This window comes from Metopolophium dirhodum, chromosome 1, assembly GCF_019925205.1.
Source record: "Metopolophium dirhodum isolate CAU chromosome 1, ASM1992520v1, whole genome shotgun sequence".
NCBI lineage: Eukaryota > Metazoa > Arthropoda > Insecta > Hemiptera > Aphididae > Metopolophium > Metopolophium dirhodum.
This window is the reverse complement of record NC_083560.1, coordinates 23,078,612-23,101,056: the sequence shown is the minus strand read 5'-3', so window position 1 is coordinate 23,101,056 and position 22,445 is coordinate 23,078,612. Positions and strand designations below refer to the sequence as shown.

Below are 22,445 nucleotides of genomic sequence, written 5' to 3'. Positions count from 1 at the left end.
AATAATTTAATTTACTGCGAGTAAAAAATTAAAAAATTAAATTATCCGTCTAATATTGATATAATGATGGTATTTGAGAGTACCGTTGGCCAAATACTGATTTTTACCGTGGTTCACAAGTGTGGTAACAGTAGTCCGCAGCACACAAAATTTGATCAGATGAATGACCGATGATACTTTTCAGTACCACGATAAAAATCAGTATTTGCCCGACGGTATTTTTCAGTACACTTGATGAAAAGTTCATATTACCCGCCAATTATTTATCAAGTGATAAAATACAGATTCATTTAGTTTCTGAAAATACCAACGAAAAATGTAAATGGACCAGAATCACTAAACTATAGACCTATAAACTAACGGACAGCTCTTAGAGAGAGGCCAGGGGTACGATATAGTGAGTAAAAAAGAAACAAAGTAGTAAATTACAGTGTGGATACTGCCAAATTAAAAATTTTGTTACAATAAATTCTGCTAATTGTTATATTTAGTTGGTAACATAATAACTGATTTGTGGTTACTAAACTTGTAGGTCTATGGTAACAACCTAGCCTAATCGATCTATAATTTACAGTGGATAAAAGTTTTCTGTTAGTTAACATATAAGACGAATACACATAAAATAATATGAGAATTGTAAAGAAGAGGAGTTAGATGAAGGGTTAAAACACTAAGAGATTAATTGATAAAGAAGACATTTATGAAAAATAATTGATTTATAATTTTAAGAAAATATCACATATTATGTCAATACTTAAAATTAAAAACATTGCTGAAATATTGAATTTTAAAATAATTTGTTGTGATAATATGAAAACAAATCAATTAATTACATAAAACTAAGTTGAGCTTTTAAATAATGTACAACGGATTTTAAATGAGTAACTGTGACAGAATCTCATAAAGAGCGCACAAATTTACACTTAGTTAAATTAAATATAATTCGTCCAATGAATTTAATTTAATATTTAGTGAATAAAAAAGAAAATTGATAGTTATTAGAAACACGTAACACATACTACAAATGTATACATAGACTTTGTTTTATGTACAGGTTCTTTGTATTACAAAGAAAACATGAACAAAATCTATTAAATATTACTATAAAAATAAATATAAATAAACATATTTTTTTATATACCTACTAAAGATAAAAATAGTGAGTTGGTACATTGGGCAGTGTGAAATATAACAAATTTACCAAAATATTTTCCTGGTTTATCATACATTATCAGTATTAACCACGGTTAATGATAGTATGGTTGCCCAATAAATCTAGAAAAGTGTCTACCGAAATGAGTCTCTATAATCAGTATTAAACTGCTGGATATGTATTTCCGCTTTAGCACTTATTTGTTGTAGTGACTATCACGCAACTACAATTTACCATTTGAATGGTAACTACATTTATAATCACTACAACAAATAAGCGCTAGAGCAAATATCTCCAGCTGTTTAATACTGGTTATAGAGATTCATTTCGGTTGACACTTTTCAAGTACGAGAATCGAGGGCCGATGTGCTGTACTACCATACTATCTATACCCATCTATCTTCAATTCATTTATCCTATTTTTCAAAATTTTATTTGCTTTGAGCCAGTATATTTTTTCTGCTTCCATTTTCTTGCCATTATGTCTTAACAAATCGCATTCTTTTTTAGCAGCCAAAAGTATGCTAAGTTTTGATGGCCTGCGTATATTGGTGTTCAAATAACTACAACATTTTCTCAGAGTTTGAAACTTTTTGGCTACGAGTTTTCGGCATTCTCGTTCTTTGGCATTGTGTTTATCCCTGTCTTCAGATTTTCTAACATTTTTTTTTAAAATCATTATTTTTCTCTTTGTAGTGAGTGGGTAGTTGATATCCAATAAAGAATTATCACTGTTGCAGTTATAATACATACCTTTTAGAACAAAATAAAATGCAGTTAGTAAAAAAATAATTACATAATTAATATCATTGATGAACAAAATCATAGATACTTACATTTTTTTTTACTTTTGTCATTGGCCAGTTGTTCTTCTCCATCATATTTAACTACTTCTATAATGCTTGAATTGTTGCTGTCATTATCATTATGTGACTGAAAATTTTCCGTATTTCCAACAGAAATATTGTTACCAATTTCTTCAGAACTCGAACTATAATATAGCTCTTCTTCAATTAATTGTTCTTTGAGTTTTTTTATGATGACAGGTGAAGGTTCAGGGTCTTTTATTTCAATGTTTGGTAAAGGTTCTAGTTTTAATTCAAAATTTGACAAAGGCTCTTCTTTTATTTTTACTTTGACATTTGGTTGAAGTTGTTTCACAGTAATACTTGATCTGGTTCTCCTTTTAACATTGTGATTCAAATTAGATTTTTCAATATCATTTGAAATTAATTTGATTTTAGGCTTTAAAACAGTATCATTAGTATTCTCCAAATACTGAAGAAGTTTTTGTCGATGCTGTTTAATATTCAGTCTCATTTGTATTTTGCTATCATCGTTTAGGCACTTTAACATTTTTAATTGATACTGAAAAAATAAAAAAATAATTAGATATACAATTGTTATTACTAAAAATAAATTATATGTAAGTAGTAGGTATATCTAAATTTATTATAGAAATTCTTGAGCTAAGTGTCATTTTATATTAGAGATTGTTTGGAAATTAATGGTGTAGTCTATTCTTACAAACCATAAGTTGCAATATCTAAAAAGATTTATTCTTTCCAAATTGGTATGCAGTACCTTGGACAAATCATTAATTAATAAGTTTTAAAGAAAAGAAGAATTTTAATAAAAATTGTCCCATGATACAACACTATCCCCTACTTGTTTCAAGTACACCTACATTATATATTAATATTATGTATATTAAAATAAGTAATGAAAAGTAAACATAAAAATTAATTTAGGAAATCAACTACAGTCTAGAATACACCAGAGCACTAGTTTATTAATTAGTGGGTAAAACATTTAATAGATACCATATGACACGTATTATGTCACACAGGATAACTTACCAGGACACTTTACAACAAGAATAATATGCGCACTCGGAAGTTAAAGGGATCGGTGGCGGAAAGTTTTTTTTAGATAAAACATACAAATCCTTCTTAAATCATAAGTCCAATTTAGTATAATAGTTGCATAAATAATCGCTATGAAATATTAATCTAATGAAAATGTCAGTGGTGGATGTTACCATAAAAACAACTAACAAGTCAATAATAGTATATAATTAGAGTTTGGATTTTGTATCTCTATAAAATAATAAAAAAATCACTTAATATAAGCAAAAAATCACCAAAAATATAAAAAATTCTAAACTATCCAACTATTTAAAATTTGCTCATGTTACGGAAATTTTTTAATTTACTGGACACCCTATTTTTGCAATTTTATTTTTTAATTTAACTAATAGAAATTGAACATTGTAGTTTCAAGTTAAATCAACTACTTTATTTTTATGTGTGTATATTTTATGATATTATTGCTATTTAAGTTATTTATTTTACAATTAATAATACAGTAAATTGAATATTTCATTTTTTCCGAAAAAATTGCATTAGAAAATATCATAGTGTCAATAAAATATAAGGAAGACCATCAAAAATTTGAATGATCAATAACTAGAATAGACAATATTTTAATCGTCAATATCTGAAAAGGTGTTTGTTAAAATCTTGTTTCGTTTGAATCTTAATTTTTGTATTTGACTTGATATACAAAACACAAAAGTTTGAATCTTTATGTGCGCCTATATGATGACGATTATATTCTATGTATATTTGGGCAAATACGATTTCAAACTTTGTCGATTCACGACCATTTTAATTAAAACGTGTATCATTTACTACTAATGTTATTTCAACCTAGTGTAATTTTTAAAGCATAACAATTATATTCAATGCATATATTTTAAACAAATAACATTTCAAACTTTGTCGATTAATTACTATGTTAATTACAATGCAGTATTTTCAAACTTTTGCAATGTGTTCAAATATAATGATATACTTAAAAAGTTCCAAGTATCCACAAATAGTATTTTTAAATCACAACAAAATAACTAAAATCATTATTCTCCATTACCTACATTAAAATATATTTAATTTAATTTCGTCTGAATTTAACTTTAAAATATCTATAAGATAAAACTATGCATAATGCATATATAACTTTTAGATTGTTTGGTTATAAAATAAAATTCTTAAGAGAAATCTTGTTGTAAATTTTCAATCCTTAACTATGAAAATTGAACATTGTATACATAATTATTAATTTGCGAATTTGAATTTTAAATGCTTATAAAACAAAATTGTGCCTATATATTTTTAAACTACTATTTAAAACATTTATCGGGAATCTAGTATTCAATTTTCAAAGAGTACATTTTTATCAACATTTATACCAACAAAATTAAAAAAAATTGGTATGGACATGAGTTCCATAGCCCAAAAAGAGTACCATGTATAAAATTGTATCATGTATGGAAAATGATAAAATAAACATTTGGTTTATTTACATAATTGTTTTGCTTGTTACTTAAAAGTTATATGTATATATATTATGTAATATGTATATATATTATGTAATATGTATAGAAATAAACAAATTTTGAGTTTATAAAATATTTTAAAAATGATTTGGCACGTATTATAGGATAAAAATCCTGAACTAAAAAAAATATTTAATCAAAGAATAAAAATTTTAGTTATTTTTTTTATAATATATTTTTTTGTTTTAGAGAATGTAAGTAGATATATTATTATATTTTATACACACAAAGACATTTTCATGTTAGTGTTTTACTGTCACCACATTTCTCATAAAAAAACTATATGAAACGAGCCATGAAAAAAACATTGTGTACTGAACTAAAATAAAAAAAGATGAACATTTGCTTCTAAACCTATCTACTTAACATGCCCTGTGGTCAATAGTATAGAATATAGTTGATGGCTCAATGATATTATTGTAAATCTATATACCTTAATCGTTATTTATTTTGTGTGTCAGAAACGCATTAGGTGACCTACTGATATAATGATTATACATTTCTTATTAATCACTGTTTATATACAGACGCTTGGAAAAAAAATCAACGCAAAACATTTAACATCATGTGCCGTGGTGCCGCTAGTCGACATCCGGTATAGACAGCCGCACTGCAATTTGTACACACGACAGGATATAATATTCAGTACCTATGTATTCTGTACTCTTGACCTTACACCTTGTGTGCCACATCGAATCCTACATCCATGTACCACCAGTTGTAATACTCAGTAGTCAGTACGCACGTTTGTCATGTACGATAAACCTACGGCCTACTGTTACGCCGTGTCCTACGTAAATCCGACGATATGTATTCTGACCATGCTGTTCCGCCTCAATATCAAACAGTTTTATTTTTCGTCGCATTTGTCGGATTCACGTAGGACACGGCGTTATACACGACTTATACATTACCTATTAGGTCTGAAATCAGATCGACGGAGATTTTCTCGAGAATCTGGATCCTGTTGCCACCATTCAGCTGCTGCGACAGAGGTTATGAACAGAGTCTTCGACGAGCTGCGGAATTCGATACTGGCGGAACTCTACCGGTCCCATGATAAGGCGTTACCATCCGACGCTGCACCACCGGGGGAGATATCGGCAAATACTGTAAATAACATATGGTAAATAACCACTGTAACCACCACGGACTAATCATGGATAATCCGTGGTCCGTGTAAATAACTTATCATTTACAGTATTTGATATCGGCACAGATTTCTAAAATACTAGATAAAGTACACCGCGTGATAACCACGGCTTTAGATAGAATCACGGATATATCAGTCCTTGGACACTCGGCCGCCATCTTTTTGGAGGACAAATTGTTATCACCACTGTAATCAAATCACTTTCATTACTGCGGATATATCTGTGGATAGAATCTTCACTGCATCGTGGGATGGAATTAGATTCTATCCAAAGCCGTGATTATAACCGTGATTAGACGTCCACCGTGTTCTCAGTTGGCAAAACATTACATTCATGGTACGAAATCTATTAGAAATACCGTCGTTTTTAATAGTAAAATAAAATAATTATTGCATCTGCTTAGATCGTACACGTCTTGTATAATATGATCTCAGAATAAGATATATATATATTAGTCCGTGGTAGTGGGGAAGAACTACAGCGCGTCGCCCAAGGCCCGCGCCCCGCCGGCCACCGGTCGCTTTTGTTGTTATTGTTTATTTTAATTAATATCTCAACAACCATGTTGTTCGCACCTTGCACAACGGACGACTGCTTCCGGCTTGGCGGCTTCGCGAATCCGCGATTCCGCACTCGCAGATAACGTGCACTTCGATTTCACTAGTAAATATCATATTATTATTTAATTTACGAACTCATTGAATTCAGTCGCATTATTGTTCGTTGTACACTCGTGTTTCGACGTCGACTTTAATACGAATCTTGAGATTTTAAGGACGGAAAAGTAAGTTTACCAATTTGTATCAGATACTGCACTGGCACACCTGTTGCAATACCCACAAGGTGTAGGACCGCACACATTTATATTTATTACAGTAGTGCGCACGGTGTACGTGTTATAATATATTAATTACTATTAATAAGTGTCACAAGAAAAGATAGTTTCTAAAGTACCTACTAAAAGAACCATAGCGAGTACTTGTGGGACCTTGTAAAATACAATGCAATCCGACTGTTGTCTAGTATAAGTGCGCCAAGAGAGATAACTCTGACATACTATTTCTGCGTGACGACTAGTTTACAGTATTCGTGCTAGAGATATTTGTCTTAAATTGTAACATTATTCTGAGTGTTTAAAATGTGTTAAATACTAATCCACGTCAATAAACTTAAAAATGTTAATTCATTTGATTCGACCTTTGTCAACATCGGGATCACAACATACCGGTTCTAATCTTATAAAAAGAAATCTTATTTAGGTACTTCCATAATCAATGCACAAAGTAGATTAATTAATTATTAAGTCATTTTTAATAGATGTAAAATAAATTATATACAACGTCAATCACATTGAGAATCATGACCTATACCCGATTTCGGTTTTTTTTTTTTTTGGCCTATTATAAGAATATTGCCAAATGCCGACAATAATCATATCATCAGTTATTATCATGTTTATTGAAGCCTGTAAAGGATTTATAATTTGTGACCAAGTGACATACTCTAAATGTAGACTTAATTCAAGACTAACTCTATAATTTGTATTTACCAATTAGGTATATAAAAACTGTTCAGCATAAAATAATGTAAATAGGGATTATTTCCCCCTTCACGGTTTAGTGATGAGTTTTAGGTAAAACTCTAACCAAATTAAAATCCTTCGTACACTACTCATCACATACCTGCACAGCACTTAGTACTTCCTACTTGTATGCTCATTATTATTTACATCTCCCATCGATTTCTGTCGTATACTTGTCTGTTTTATAATAGAATATTTAGTTGTATTGCATTCATTTTTGGTTTTGATGTCATTACTTTTTCTTTGGCTTTTCTTTGACTACATAATTTGTTTTTCTGTAACCGAAATATCGGTCTCTGGACACAGTTCTAGTTTTTCTTATTATTACATTTTGGCAAACGAATAAGTCACACTAGATAACATACACTCGGGAAAAAACTACAGTTTATTAAGCAGTGTTAAATAAAGCTTAACAAGGATTATACATGATAATACATGTGTTGTCTGAGTCTTACAAATATAGCATAATATTTGTATTGAAAGCTTTATTATCAAATTTAAAATTAAGAATATTATCTAACGCATTTTGTAGGCTTTTATTAATGTTTTAATTTTAAAATGAGTTATAACTGATATTAATTTCTATCATCAAAATAATAGGTGTATCATCAGTATCTTCTACTATAATATTTTTATTATTCTAAAATCACATGAATTGGATACTGTTTGTTCTGTACTTGTCTTTAATTGAATTTGCATACCAAGTTGATAACTGTTAAATATTAACCTTTATATTATATTTTATTAAAATTAAAAAATATCTATATGGTAACATAATACTATAATAATATGTGCAAGGATTGATTTGGTTGAGCAATGGTTATTAGCAATAAAATATACTTTTTATAGATTCAAAAAAAATCAAATGCACTTGTCTTATAAACATTATAATAATATTATATAATCTTGATTTTTTTAATTATTTGTATAATTTAGTACAAAACTAATACTTAGATCTTAAAACTGTAAGCTGAGGTAATACATTTAATAATTTTTAATTGAAATTAATTTATATTTTTTATAGGTAGTGGATCGCAGACCGAAAAAAAGAAAAATTAAACCTCGTGATAAGATTGATGGACCTCTTGATGGATTCTTTTAGTGAAAGTTCATCCAAAATTGATGTCCATATGCAAGATCATTATAGTGAATATATTAATACTGAATCAGATTCTGGATTTTTGAATTGTCTTTTCGTACATGAAAGAACCATAGCGAATACTTAAGTGGGACTTTGTAAAATACAATGCAATCTGACTGTTGTCTAGTATATAAAAGGCGCTCCGAGGAATCACTATATTTATAGTGAATCAGATTCTGGAGATTCAAATTTCACTGTTGCTGAGTAGCATGCTCATGTTAGCATGGTATGTCTGTTAGTTATTAGTTAAGTTAATGAAAATCGAATAGTAACAAGTTAAGTTAAACAGTTAAAATTAAATTAACTTGAACTTTTTAACTCTTTAATGCCCAGCCTTGTAAATTTGTATATAGTAACTAGTATAATGTTATGAGTTATGATGTATAATCTATATATCTAACGTATTTTTAGGTATTTAGTATGCAAATGAATTAGAGAAATTGAAGAAGAAGAAGAGGAACAATTAATTGCCGTTGTCAGAATGTCTGAAACATATTCTTTGATTCCTAGAATTCATAATCGACGTTTTTGTGTTTCCTGAAAACAACACATTTTATCACAAAGGAGGTTTGTTCCCATTACCAACGATTGATTACATTGTATTGTCTTTTCAAGCTTGAAAGAACAGTGCAAGCAATCAGTGCCATAAATTTTCAAACAGTCAATGTTATAACCGTGTAAATTATCAGTATTTTTACTGCGTTACTGATTGTAAATTACCTTTAAATATGTATATTACACACAACTGTTAAATTACCACAATACACAATTATGATGTACATTTATTCAATAAGTATTTGATATTATATTATTACATATTAAATATTAAGTGTCCCTTTTTTTTAGACTGTGTATCTCTTGATCTACATATTATATTATTTGTAATTAATATAAATATTACTCTTTTTTATCATTTTACTAATTCCTTAAATATAATATGAATATTTAAATACAAATATTAACATAATTACTTTTATTGTTCTATAGTACTTCGTTAATTTTCTTATGCAATTATTACTACATATTGTAAAAAGTATATTCTTCTTTATTTTAATATGACATTATGAAAACAAAGACTATCGTAAGGTATGAGGTATATTATTATTATTTACTGCATTAAAATATGTACATCAGCATTAACTGATTTGTCTATTTAACATTGGGTTAGGTTAAATAAAATTATAAAACATTGATTTTTGCGTTTAGATTACAAACAGAGTTGTACCCATAATGACATTAACTAACAAACATTTTAAGTAACCATTTTTATTCTATGTTCATCGTATATTTATTTCTATCATAATTGTTGATAAATTTACATAAAAAATTTAATAATAATACTTTCATAATAGGTAATTTAAAATAATAATCTTATTATAATAGGTAATTACATGGTTTTTTGTTGATGCCATCATAATCTATATACATATATATGAAAATGAATGTTTGTCTGTCTGTATGTCCTTTATACATGACCGATATTGATGAAATTTGTTACGGAGATAGTTTATACCTCTGGGCAGAAGATAGGGTAATTTAAAAATTAATAGCATCAACCTCGGGAGGTGCTCAAACAGAGATTTTGAGATTTCCGATTGACATTTTTGTTTATAAATGGTTGCCATGAGTTTTAAAGCTATATTATTATATCAAACATATTATTCATAATATAGAGTTCGCATTTTTAATGGGCATCGATGTGCACGGGATCAGCTAGTAATAATATAATATAATATCATGTTACATATTATAGTAAAAATAAACAAAAAAAATAAACATGGTCGTCCATATTCGCGCACGTCAGAGCATCCTGTATATATTCTTGCAAATGACGTGGACTGCCTACGTACGATGATGGTAAAATTACATGGTTACCAATTTCGGCGACGTCGGCGTTGTTTTTGATAGTGTTGTGAACTGGATGAGAGACACTGTTGATAAGCTTCAAAGTCGAACAAATAACTCTTATTCGAATTGATTATAATATAAGTTTATTAAATATAAAACACAAATCAATTATGAATAGTTTCAAATTATTGAACTTGTACAATTTAAGACATAAATAATCAGCATGGATACCGTCAACTAGTAGCCTGCCAACTATAGAGTGATGAGCCTTTCGTTAGGGTCCCTCTTATATAGGTGCATTGATACAAGGAAAAGGAGTACCTACACGAACATCCTTGCTACGTGTAGCCTTGCTTTTATATAACAAATTATATCATACTTTCCTTGTACCTATTACATTGTCCTTTATATAATAATTAATGCTGCCCATCACGTACCGGACACATGCCGAGCTGTGTGTGGTCTTATAGGTACATTGTAGCATTTGCAACACCTCCCCCACAAAACGAGGGCTTATGGTTAATAAGGCCTCTAACTATTGCTCAGAATGCTAAACTACTAGTATCATGAAATCCATCCTTTACAAATATGAACAGTTATTAGTAGTTATTTAAATTCTTAATATTATGTTAGTACATTACATTTTTTTTTTATTATTATATATATGTATTTTTTTTTCCATACACTTAATCAATTTATTTCATGCAAATATTTTTTTTTTATTATTATTACATACATTATTTTTTTTATTAAATACAAAATATATAATAGTGGAAAAAACATAGTCTTATTTAAAGTAAAACATTATAAAGCAACATATACAAAAAATTAGTTTTTAAACGTAACCCTTACATCAACATAGTCAGTAGTTATTTTTTTTTTTTTATTTAATTTATTATGACGTTAAATAATATGGCAGTTAAAGTATCTACAATTACAGTGTCTGTTTGTATAGAGTGGAAAAGCAAGTGGCATGGTGTTTCATGCCCCCCCAGAGCCCCTTCCTCTTTTTGCCATTCAACAAAGGTGATGGTTAAAACTTCTTGTAGCGCAAGTATCATTATCCGGTTTTAAAGGAACCCGCTTCTCCGGTTGGCTCTTGCTAAATGTTTTAATAGACAGACCGGAGCCTGGCTACCCTCACGTAATTGTACTGTATGCTCATCTTTGTGTAGCGTATAGCGAAGATGATCGATAAATCTAACTAAGTCTCTTGCCGTGCTCATATTTTTCTACAGAATATTTCATAAAGAAGTTACTTCTACTCTAGGCACGATTATTCTATGACTATGGTATCTACGGTTAGTATATATTTTGAATAGTTTATAAGCTATTATCAGACCTAATATTATACTTAATATAATAATTATTTTAGTATGCATACCACTGGTTGATTTTAAAATATTCTTATCTTTTTCCTCTTGGACGGCGCTTTCCAACTCCTCGATGGTTTTGGAAAAGTCACTAATGTCGTTTAGCTTGACTACCGGATTTCGGTGGATAAGTAAACTGTCGAGCTTAGCACTGGGTAGTAACGGAATCTTTACACTAGCTGGTATGTTTACCGGAGGAATAAAGTCGGTATACTGAACGGACTTCAGATGCCGGTTAGGTGTTAATACTACTTGCGGTGTGTGCGCCCTGCATTGTTCACTTAAGGTTATTATGCCTACGCCCCTTAATTGTATATTCTTAGCGTTGTCCCACTGATCACAGGTGACAGCTACATCGTCCAACGTGTTTATTATATAAATCCATTTATTATGATATTTCAACTTGTGGTAAATGCTACGTGATAATTCTAAATATTTTATCGCGCAAGTTCTCGGAATTATCGTTGGTTTCATGAATAATTCGATTTCACATGGTAACCCCGCGGACCCCACACGTAATGGTTGTGTTTCGGGACACATTGTTATACTCGCTAGTTCTTTACAGTTCATTAAATATGTTACGGAAATCGTTAAATAGTATTCGTGTGTTTTTGATATTGCCATGTATTCGAATTCGGGTGTGAGGTGCATATAGAGCTGCTCTTTACGTACCGGCAATGGTATTATGTGATATAATGTTAGTTCTACTGGGTTTAGTAATGGAATCACTAACTCGAAGACAAGAGTTCCATTCATATATACTATGGCCAGTTTTGAAATCTTATTTAATTCGTACAGTGATATGTAATTTACATCAAAAGGTAATTTCAACTGCCTGGGCAGACTTATTAGTAGGGCTCTCGGTTTGGTACGTGTATTGATATACACGTGTACACGTAGTCCGAACATGTACAATAAAATGTAGTAATACCCGTGTATTTATTTACACGTGTTTTTAAAGTTCGTGTGCACGTGTATCTTAATACACGTGTATTAAAGGTCCAGATACCCGTGTATTAAAATTACCCGTGTATTTAAAGTCCAGAAACTTTTTATTTTTTTATTAATAATATTGCCATGTTATTCTGACGTGTGCTATACAATTTTCGTGTACTGAATTATTTTGTCTCTTATATTGTTTGTTATCGGCCGATAATTGACATTTACTAACAGATAGACGAAGCCAGTACGGCAAGCTGGTCAAAGTCTAGAGTTAATATTTTTAACTTTAATTTATGGAACGACGTCCTTGAAGCAACTTTAACGAGTATGATAGATATTTAATAGTGAAGATAACAACATTATCGCAAATTCGTAAATACGTTTTATTAATAAAACTTAAATTACGAGTTGGGTTCTTTAATTTGGAGTGATGTTATTTCATTTGTGTGTTGTTCACGTCTTGTGCATTGTCATATGTTTCCATACTCAAATAACAATAGATAACTATTTTATTAATTCATAAGATGAGTAATAAGTGTAAAAGTTGGGTGTGGCTGTATGCTAAACGGCATGGCGATAAAGCTTACTGTGATTTGTGTACCGAAAATGAAAACAATGAATTTTGTTGTATTGGTGGAACAACAGGATCTTTGGGCAGACATTTAAAAACTATACATAGTATAAAACCACCTACAACTGTAACACGAAGGTAAGTACATTTAATATATATTATGTTCATAAACCGTAAATTATCTTTTTTTTTACAAAGAATATTTTTTATATATGACGTATCATAATTAAACAAGTAATAAAATAATAAAATAACAATATTAAATTATATTAAGTCTGCACATAGTTATTGAGTGTTTCCACTTATCCTGATCACACTGTATTTATTTAGAAATATAATCTGATTTTTAAAGTAAAATTATGTTTTGCTGTTTTATTTAACAGAAATATTATACCTATTATGTTATATATATATTAAATATTAATATGTATAATATAGAATATAGATAGGTAAAGACTTAAAATTAGTAAATAATAGTTAGGAATGCATCGAATTTTCATCATAGTTCACAATATATTTAAAATAAAAAATTCAAAATTTTAAAACACTAATCATAGGAACTTATCTATATATTTTGTCATTAATAAAGGGTTGTTTCTGGTCATGAATTTGTTAATTCCGGTATCTTAACCAGTTCAACTACGACTGCAAGTTCTTCAGAATCGCAAAGTTTGGAAATTGACGCGCCAATACCTAGGAAACGACGACGAACTTTTATAAATCGGGAGGACAAAATTTGCAATTCTGAAAAAACCGAACAGATACATCAAGCATTGGCAAAAATGATAGCCGTGAATCAAATGCCCATATCTTTTTGTTCAAGTGAAGGTTTTAAACAATTTATGGCTGTTGTTGAACCTAATTATAAAATTTGTAAAGAAGGAGCAATAAAATCCAGAATGAAAGTGTTAAGATCGTCAGTAACAGAAATAATACAGAAAAAATTAAGAGATTCTAAAAGTATAGCATGTACATCTGACTGTTGGTCATCATTATCTCAACACAGCTATATTACAGTTACTACTCATATAATTGATGATCAATGGTGCCCGAAGTCATATACACTTACAACACATGCAATGGAGGAATCTCATACTGCTGTAAATCTTGCTCATCAATTAGAAGATACGTTTGATAAATGGGAAATTGGTGGAAAAATTATGACAGTTGTCACAGATAATGCGAGAAATGCAATAAATGCTGTACAGTTACTGACAAATATCTCTGAAACATACGATGTAACGTGCGCTGCTCATAGCATTCAACTCGCGGTCAACAATGGATTAGGACAAGATGGAATCACTACACTAATTCAGTTAAGTAGTAAAATGGTTGGTCATTTTAAGCATTCCAATGTAGCTAAGCATGCTTTAACAAAAATGCAAGAGCAGCTTGGATTAACACAACAAAGTCTGATCCAAAGTTGTAAAACAAGATGGAATTCAGTATATATGATGTTGGATCGTCTTTATGCTAACAGGTGTGCTGTGACAAACGTCTTAGCAGATCGTAATACAACAAATGTTTCAATAGCAAAAAAGTTGGAAATTACGGAAAGTGACTGGACAAAAATGGAAACTTTGATTATCTTGTTAAAACCATTACAAATTGTCACAACTGTGTTTTGTGCCGAAACACATTCTCCTGTATCAATGGTTAGACCACTTCTTTCAAAAGTGATTGAAAAACACTTTCAACTAAACAAAGATGATAATGAAGTCGTTATAAATTTCAAACAGACAGTAGTGTCGCAATTGAAAGAACGTTTTAAGCTTAACAATTTAGAAAACATAGTATCTACAAGACAAGTCTCATCATTTTTTGACCCGAGGTATAAAGAATTGGAACATGAAGAAATAGATGTAAGGGAAAATATTCGTTCCAAAGTAAAAAATTTACTGGTTGAAATGAATACTCCGGATAACAGAGAGGAAACTAACGTTTGTGTTCAAAAAAATAAGGGTGCACTTGAATTTTTATACGGCGAAGAAGTTCGTGACATCAATGATGCTTCGACACAATACCATTATTACTTAGCAGAACCACAACTGAGGTACGATTTTGATCCATTTGAATGGTGGAAGTCACATGAAAAAAAATATCCTTTAATAGCCGAGTTAGCAAAGAAATATTTGTCAATACCAGCAACATCTGTAAGTTCGGAACGATGTTTTTCAACTGCCGGGAATGTCGTTACGTCCAAAAGGAACTGTTTAGCACCAGAAAATGTTAATATGTTAGTATTTTTGTATCAAAATCGTCAATTATTATTATAGAACATTTAATGTACATTTTTTCTTTCATAATTATACAGTGACTGTGTTTAATTATTATTTCATATTTTTGTTTCTTTATCCTAAATTATTTATTCATAGGTTATCATAAGAAAAAATTCTCTACAGTTAATTTTTAATAATTGTATTTATATTTTATAGTTTAAGAAATTATTTTTGTTATTATATTGTAATTTTTTATTTCTAAAAAATATTCATTGAAAAAGCAAATACGAAAACATTTATAATTTATATTATTATTTATTATGTATGAATCTAATTTGTAATTTATTAAAAGAATTAGTTTGGGTTTTGTCGTATTTATAAGTTATCTTTATAGTGTTTTACTGTCAAATATATTATAATACAATCGTTAAATAAAACTCAAATTAGTAATTATTTTTATAAATGACAATGGGGAGGCCGGAGGGGCAAAGGCACGTGTCCCTTTTACCCATCCTTGTATCTAGTATCTACCACTGATCATAACGTAAGGACTTTGAATACACGTCACACGGGTATATGGACTCTAAATACACGTATACACGTGTATTTGAATTACACGGTCTTTAACACCGTTTCCATAAAAACACGTACGTTCGTGTTCTTAAATACACGTGAAATAGTGACCCCTACTTATTAGTATGTCCCGCAGCTGCATTCTTAACTCCCTAGTGGATATTATACCTGAATGTATTATACCATTTTGTGCCGCAGATATTATTTCACCTACCAAATCCGTTTCGAATACTAATTGCTGTAGTAGCAGTAACAATGTTGTTATTAAATTCGTTATTGTCGTTCGTATTTCTAATACGTCTATTTGATACCATACGCGTTTTAAGCTGGTTTCGAGATTGTTACACGATATATTTAAATTTCGAATTTGATTCTCCATTAATTGCGCTTCCTTAAATACACTATTTGTTAATTTTAATATACTAGTTTGTTTATCTACTATTTTTAGCAAACCTACTCTACTACTTTGGAGTTCCCTTATTTGCGTATTGTACATTTCCCCGTCCTCGTCATCCAACGTTCCGAATAACGTCTTCTGAATATGTCCTACTATATTGATCAATCCCAGTTTTTCACGTTTGTTAATCTCTTCTATATCTATAGACTGCAACATATTGGACCTTTTTCTACTAATTTCTTGTAATAATGACGCGGAGGTTAATGCAAAATTACCACATGTGGTATTAAATGTCTCAGGGCTTTCTTTTTGTAGAGTCTTACATATTTTTTCTGTCTTATTATAAAAGTTAATTGTTTCTACATATCTATTATTATAATTATCTAAATTAATATATATTAATAATTTCCAGTCCGAATTGGTTAACCTTAGTGGTCCTCGATTTTCGAAGTAAATCCCACTCTCGTGCGGAATTGTTGAAACATTGTATGGCGAAATTTGCGTTTGAACGGCTTGGAAAGCTCCTACTATTATTATAAACCTAAAATTATATGTAATTTGAATAGTCAACTTATAACATTATTCCTTAAATATTTTAACATGATTCTTATGTAAGGTAGCTATCCTTTTTTCTTTTTGTACTTTTACGTTATAATCCAATACTTTTATTACTGGATATGGTCCTACCCAAATTGGTGTAAGTTTATGTTTCCTAGCTTGGTCCAGTATTAGTACCTTATCTCCTACGTGAACGTCTTGTTCATTCTGTCGTTTATCATAATACTCTTTTGTTTTATGTTTCGTTTTTATAAGCAGCTCTCTCGCGAGTCCGTGTGCGGCTTGCATTTTTTGTTTTATTTCGTACGCGTAATTATCATATGTATAGCACGGCTCAGTTCACCTTTGCAAAGGTGACGGAAACTCGACTGGGTTACCATATAGTAACTCGTATGGTTGGAAGTTGGTACTTTCGTGTACAGCTGAATTATATGCAAATGTAACAAATGGTATGTGGTCGCACCAATTTTGCGCGTGTTGGTCTATCGTATGCCTAAGCATTTCTTTAATTACCCTATGAGCTCGTTTAAGAGAACCGTTTGTCTCAGGTCTATATGCACTAGCCATTGTTTTATTAATTTTGAGAATTTTGCGTACTTTAGTAAATATTTCACCTACTAACTCTGGTCCGTTATCTGTTAATATATTCATAGGTATGCCATGAATACATACGAAATTAGTAACAAATGCCTTAGCCATTGTATTAGCTTTATGGTCTTCTAAAGGTATTGTTAATAGAAATTTGGTCAGGTCATCTTGGATAGTAAGTATGTAAGAATTATTCCTATAAGACGTGGGTAGCTTACCTACAATGTCTAGGAATATCTTTTGAAAAGGCTTTGTTGATGTCGTAGTGATCGCCATTGGTAACTTAATTTTCTTAGAGCTTTTATTTTTCTGACATGATTCGCATTTTTCTATATATTGTCGTACGTCCTTTCTCATTCCCTTCCACTGTATGTGCGTTCTTATTCTTTTTAATGTCTTAGAAACTCCTAAATGACCACCCATGAGTGAGTCGTGATATAATTTAATTATATCTAACCTATCCTGGCTACTTATTATGGTTTCGGAATAAATTAGTACGTTTACGTGCGTACCCTTGAATATGTACCTATACATTGCTCGTACTTGTGACCAATTTAATTTATCTTTGGTATAATTTACCTCATTCTTGAATACTGTTAACTTATATATCCTATTAAACTCGCATAACTGTCTTAATTTTATTAGTGCATTATATATATTTTCATATGTAGGAACGTCGTTTTCCTTTTCTTTGGTTACCAAACAGATTAATTTGCTATTTTCTATATATGCTATATCCCCAATATTGGTATTAATATTAGCTATATCTACTTCTCTAGTTATTGCTTGGGTTTGTTCGTTGGTTATTATCTTATCCCTAGGTATATCTATTACTACAATTGAATCTCTAGGTGCATTTACTATCTGTCCGTTTATTTCTTTTATTCGCGTATTTATAATTATCTTGGAATTAAATTCTTCCCAAAATACATCGTACGTGGTAGTAGCTTCGATTAGATTTATTTCTTTTATCCTACTTAATGCATCTGCATTTAAATTAGTCTTACCACTCTTGTATTGAATCTCATAATCGAACTCGTCTAATTTTGTTTGTCATCTAAGCAACCTACTGCCTGGGTCCTTGACACTGAATAACCATGTTAATGGCTTATGGTCAGTTACTATTGTAAATTTTCGTCCATAAACGTATGGTCGGAATTGTTTAACACCAAACATAATAGTTACTAGTTCTTTCTCGGTTGTTGAATAATTTATTTCGGCTTTATTGAGTGTACGTGACGCGTATGCGATAGGTAAATCGGCCGGTATAACACCTTGGCTTAGTACGCATCCTACCGCGTAATTACTAGCGTCACACGTAATAATAAATGGTTGTTCGAAATTCGGATATTGTAATAGTGGTGCGCTACATAATATATTTTTTAATTTATCGAAAGCTTCTTGACAGTCTACTGTCCATTTAAATTCTATTCCCTTTCGTAATAGATTCGTTATTGGTTTTGCGATTTTTCCATAATCAGGTACAAAGTTTCTATAATAACCTGTCAATCCTAGATAGGATTTTATTTCTTTTACCGTTGTAGGTATGGGGAATGTTTTAACGCATTCAATTTTTCGTTCGTCGGGCTGTACCCCTTTTTCGGTTAATTTATGCCCTAAATATATTACTTCTTTTCTTAAAAATTCGCACTTAATTGGTTGTAACTTTAAATTGTGTGTTCGTAAACGAGTAAACACTTCTCTAATTCGTTTGTCATGTTCATATAAGTCGGTAGAAAAAACTATAATATCGTTTAAATATATTAAACATTTTAAACCGATTAAATTACATAGAACGTTATTCATTAATCGTTGAAATGTGGGAGGACTGTTTTTTAAACCCATTGGTAGTTTCGTATATTGCCAATGCCCGATGTCACTACTAAAGGCTGTTTTAACCCGTGACTCTTTATTTAACGAAATTTGATGGAAACCTTGGGCTAAATCTATAATAGAAAAGTACTTAGACCTACCTAATCGATCTAACACGTCTTGTATTTGTGGTAAGGGCATTTTATCCCCCACCGTTATGTTATTTAATTTCCGAAAATCTACTACTAAACGAAATTTTGGCTTTCCTGATACGTCCATTTTTTTCGGGACTAAAATTATAGGACTATTCCAAGGACTACTGCTAGGTTCTATTATACCGTCGCTTTCCATTTGTCTTATTTGTTTCGTTATTTCATTTCTTTGACTATGCGGTAACCTATATTGTCTCTGATATATGGGTGGTTCCCCCTCCGGAGTTCTGATCTCATGTTCTATGGATGTGGTGTGGGTTAACCTATCGCCCTCTAAATGAAATATGTCCATGAAATCTATACATACTTTCTCAATATTTTCGCGTTCTTCCGAATTTAAGTATTCGGTACGTAATTCCTTTTTTAACTGTTGTACCCTTTCGGAATAATTTGGCAAGGTTTCACTTTCGCTTCGCGCTAAACAATTCGGTTTGTAGGTACGCTGCATTGGTGGGTTTATCATACCTATGTAGTTTTTAATAACGTTTTTAACATATCCCAACTAGTTATATTTTCGTACTTTATTACCTCGTAAGCTAAGCCCTTTATTCGATTTAGGATTGCCCTTAACATTATGTCCTGATTAGCCACTGGAGTTATATCTACAACTAACTCACATGCATTTATGAAAAATACTAATTTCTCATCTATACCCCCACTAAACTCGGGTACTAACCGTATTACGTGCTCTACAGTTTTATCTATAGTAACTGTATAGTTTGCTACACTCGTATTTCCGCTTGACGCGCTGCTATTAGTACCTGTCACTGGTGATCCGAATACAACTTCAAATATATGACTTTCAGAAAGGTCTATTTCAAAACTATCGTCTAACGTTACGTTTAAACTGTTACGGTGTCGCCTTGGGCTTTGTGACTTAAGACTATGCTTACCAACTATTGTACATTACTAAGTTGTTTGTATTTGACTTCGTCGTTTCCAAACGCCTTCCGATCGACTGCAGATGTTCTGAATGATCTTCGAGAAATTGATCAGGTTTCCCTTGAATGATTCGGGTCGGAATCTTCGTCGTGTTGATACGATGTATGTGAAGATCCCTGGTTTCGGAACCAAAATTTGTTCCTGTTGTGAACCGGATGAGAGACACTGTTGATAAGCTTCAAAGTCGAACAAATCACTCTTATTCGAATTGATTATAATATAAGTTTATTAAATATAAAACACAAATCAATTATGAATAGTTTCAAATTATTGAACTTGTACAATTTAAGACATAAATAATCAGCATGGATACCGTCAACTAGTAGCCTGCCAACTATAGAGTGATGAGCCTTTCGTTAGGGTCCCTCTTATATAGGTGCATTGATACAAGGAAAAGGAGTACCTACACGTACATCCTTGCTACGTGTAGCCTTGCTTTTATATAACAAATTATATCATACTTTCCTTGTACCTATTACATTGTCCTTTATATAATAATTAATGCTGCCCATCACGTACTGGACACATGCCGAGCTGCGTGTGGTCTTATAGGTACATTGTAGCATTTGCAACAATAGCGTCTCGCAAATGAATGTACTCTTCCGCGCGCAGCTTTTGTTGATTATATCGTAAGTATCGTAGTCGTTCGCTCTCAATCTTCGCGTACATGTCGACCATGAATTGTTGACAAAGCTCACGACATCGTAAAATGACGTTGTCCAGGCCACGTCTAATCATTAATCGGTACGCATAATAATCCTTTGAGCTAACGTTCTTGTTTGTTTCAACTCCTGTAATATTTGTTCATAAAAATTAATTTAAATTTATTACGTTCAATAATTTAATTGTTTTGTTAAATGATTAATGATCACCTGTAACCTACTGTATAGTAGAGTGACATCCATTTACCCACTTTAAATTGTTGTATCTGTCATCACCTTTTAGGACAGTAAAAATGCTTAGATTTTCTTCAACAACATCTTTTTTGATAGGAAAGTGAATTTAGTTGGTGCTTTGGGGGGTCAAAAGTAAACATTTCCCGGTAGTTTTTAAAAACGCCGTGAAAAACAACATAAAAATTAAAGAAAAACGGGAATTTTTACGCAAAATCTGTTTTTGAAAAAATCAATTTTAGTTTTTGGTGTAACTCTAAAACAAATTAACGTAGATATATGAAATTTTGACTGAATGTTTATAAAAGCATTTTCTATAGACCACAACATTTTCCAAATATTTTGACTTATTTTGAGCAGTTTACTGAAATTTTCAGTTTCCATTTTTTTTAGTTTTTTTTTCTATAAATATCAATAAAATTTTATCTGTTGGTTAAAAATGCTTGAAAATTTAATAGAAGGCTCCTAGGTTATTGTTTCAAAGAAAAAAATTAAAAATCCTTAGTCACAGTTTTTAGTTATAAGCATTTAAAGTTAAAATATTGACAAAATACGGAAAAGTTACGAAAATTAGGAAATTATTTTGAGTTGACGATTCATAAAGATTTTTGTTTTTAATCTAAGACTGTCTACCTTTATCAAAAAAAAATGTCTACAAGAAAGTCAAATTAAATTTTTATGAGCGTTTGAAATTCATATTTTTACAACATTGGTTATTTACTCAATTTCTTATGTAGCGTTTTGTTCTCTTGTTGTAATTCAAAAACGAATAACTGTAGATGCATGAAAATGTCACTAAATGTTTATATTTTCTTTTTCTAAACACCATAAAATGTTGAAAATATTTTGACTCTTTTAGAGCTGTTTACAAACATTGTCAGTTTTTAATTGTTATAGTTTTTTTTTTTTATAAATATCAATAACATTTAATTTGTATGGTAAAAGAGCGTGAAAATTGTATACAAGGCTCCTGATATATTATTAAAATATCAGTTGAAAAATATCAAAAATACATATGCACAATTTTTTTTTATAGCATTTAAAGTTCGAATATTGACAAAATTTATCGATATTTTGATACATTTTGTAA

The 22,445-nt window shown here is 30.6% G+C and overlaps 2 protein-coding genes and 1 long non-coding RNA gene across 3 annotated transcripts; 2 read left to right on the top strand and 1 right to left on the bottom strand.

Moving 5' to 3' along the window:
- Positions 1-796: 796 nt before the first annotated feature.
- On the bottom strand, positions 797-5,668 carry LOC132935187 (uncharacterized). Its single transcript, XM_061001659.1, has 3 exons — positions 5,465-5,668; positions 1,990-2,521; positions 797-1,906 (listed from the first exon to the last, which is right to left on the bottom strand). Exons 2-3 carry the CDS (start codon positions 2,507-2,509, stop codon positions 1,536-1,538), a joined length of 891 nt encoding a protein of 296 aa, XP_060857642.1. The 5' UTR covers positions 2,510-2,521; positions 5,465-5,668; the 3' UTR covers positions 797-1,535.
- Positions 5,669-6,027: 359 nt separating this feature from the next.
- On the top strand, positions 6,028-9,256 carry LOC132937199 (uncharacterized). The gene is made up of 3 exons (XR_009663630.1): positions 6,028-6,488; positions 8,311-8,653; positions 8,839-9,256. It is a non-coding gene; the product is annotated as an uncharacterized LOC132937199 (long non-coding RNA).
- Positions 9,257-12,513: 3,257 nt separating this feature from the next.
- Positions 12,514-16,058, top strand: LOC132937163 (E3 SUMO-protein ligase ZBED1-like). Its single transcript, XM_061003991.1, has 2 exons — positions 12,514-13,299; positions 13,751-16,058. Exons 1-2 carry the CDS (start codon positions 13,115-13,117, stop codon positions 15,435-15,437), a joined length of 1,872 nt encoding a protein of 623 aa, XP_060859974.1. The 5' UTR covers positions 12,514-13,114; the 3' UTR covers positions 15,438-16,058.
- The last annotated feature ends 6,387 nt before the right edge of the window (positions 16,059-22,445 follow it).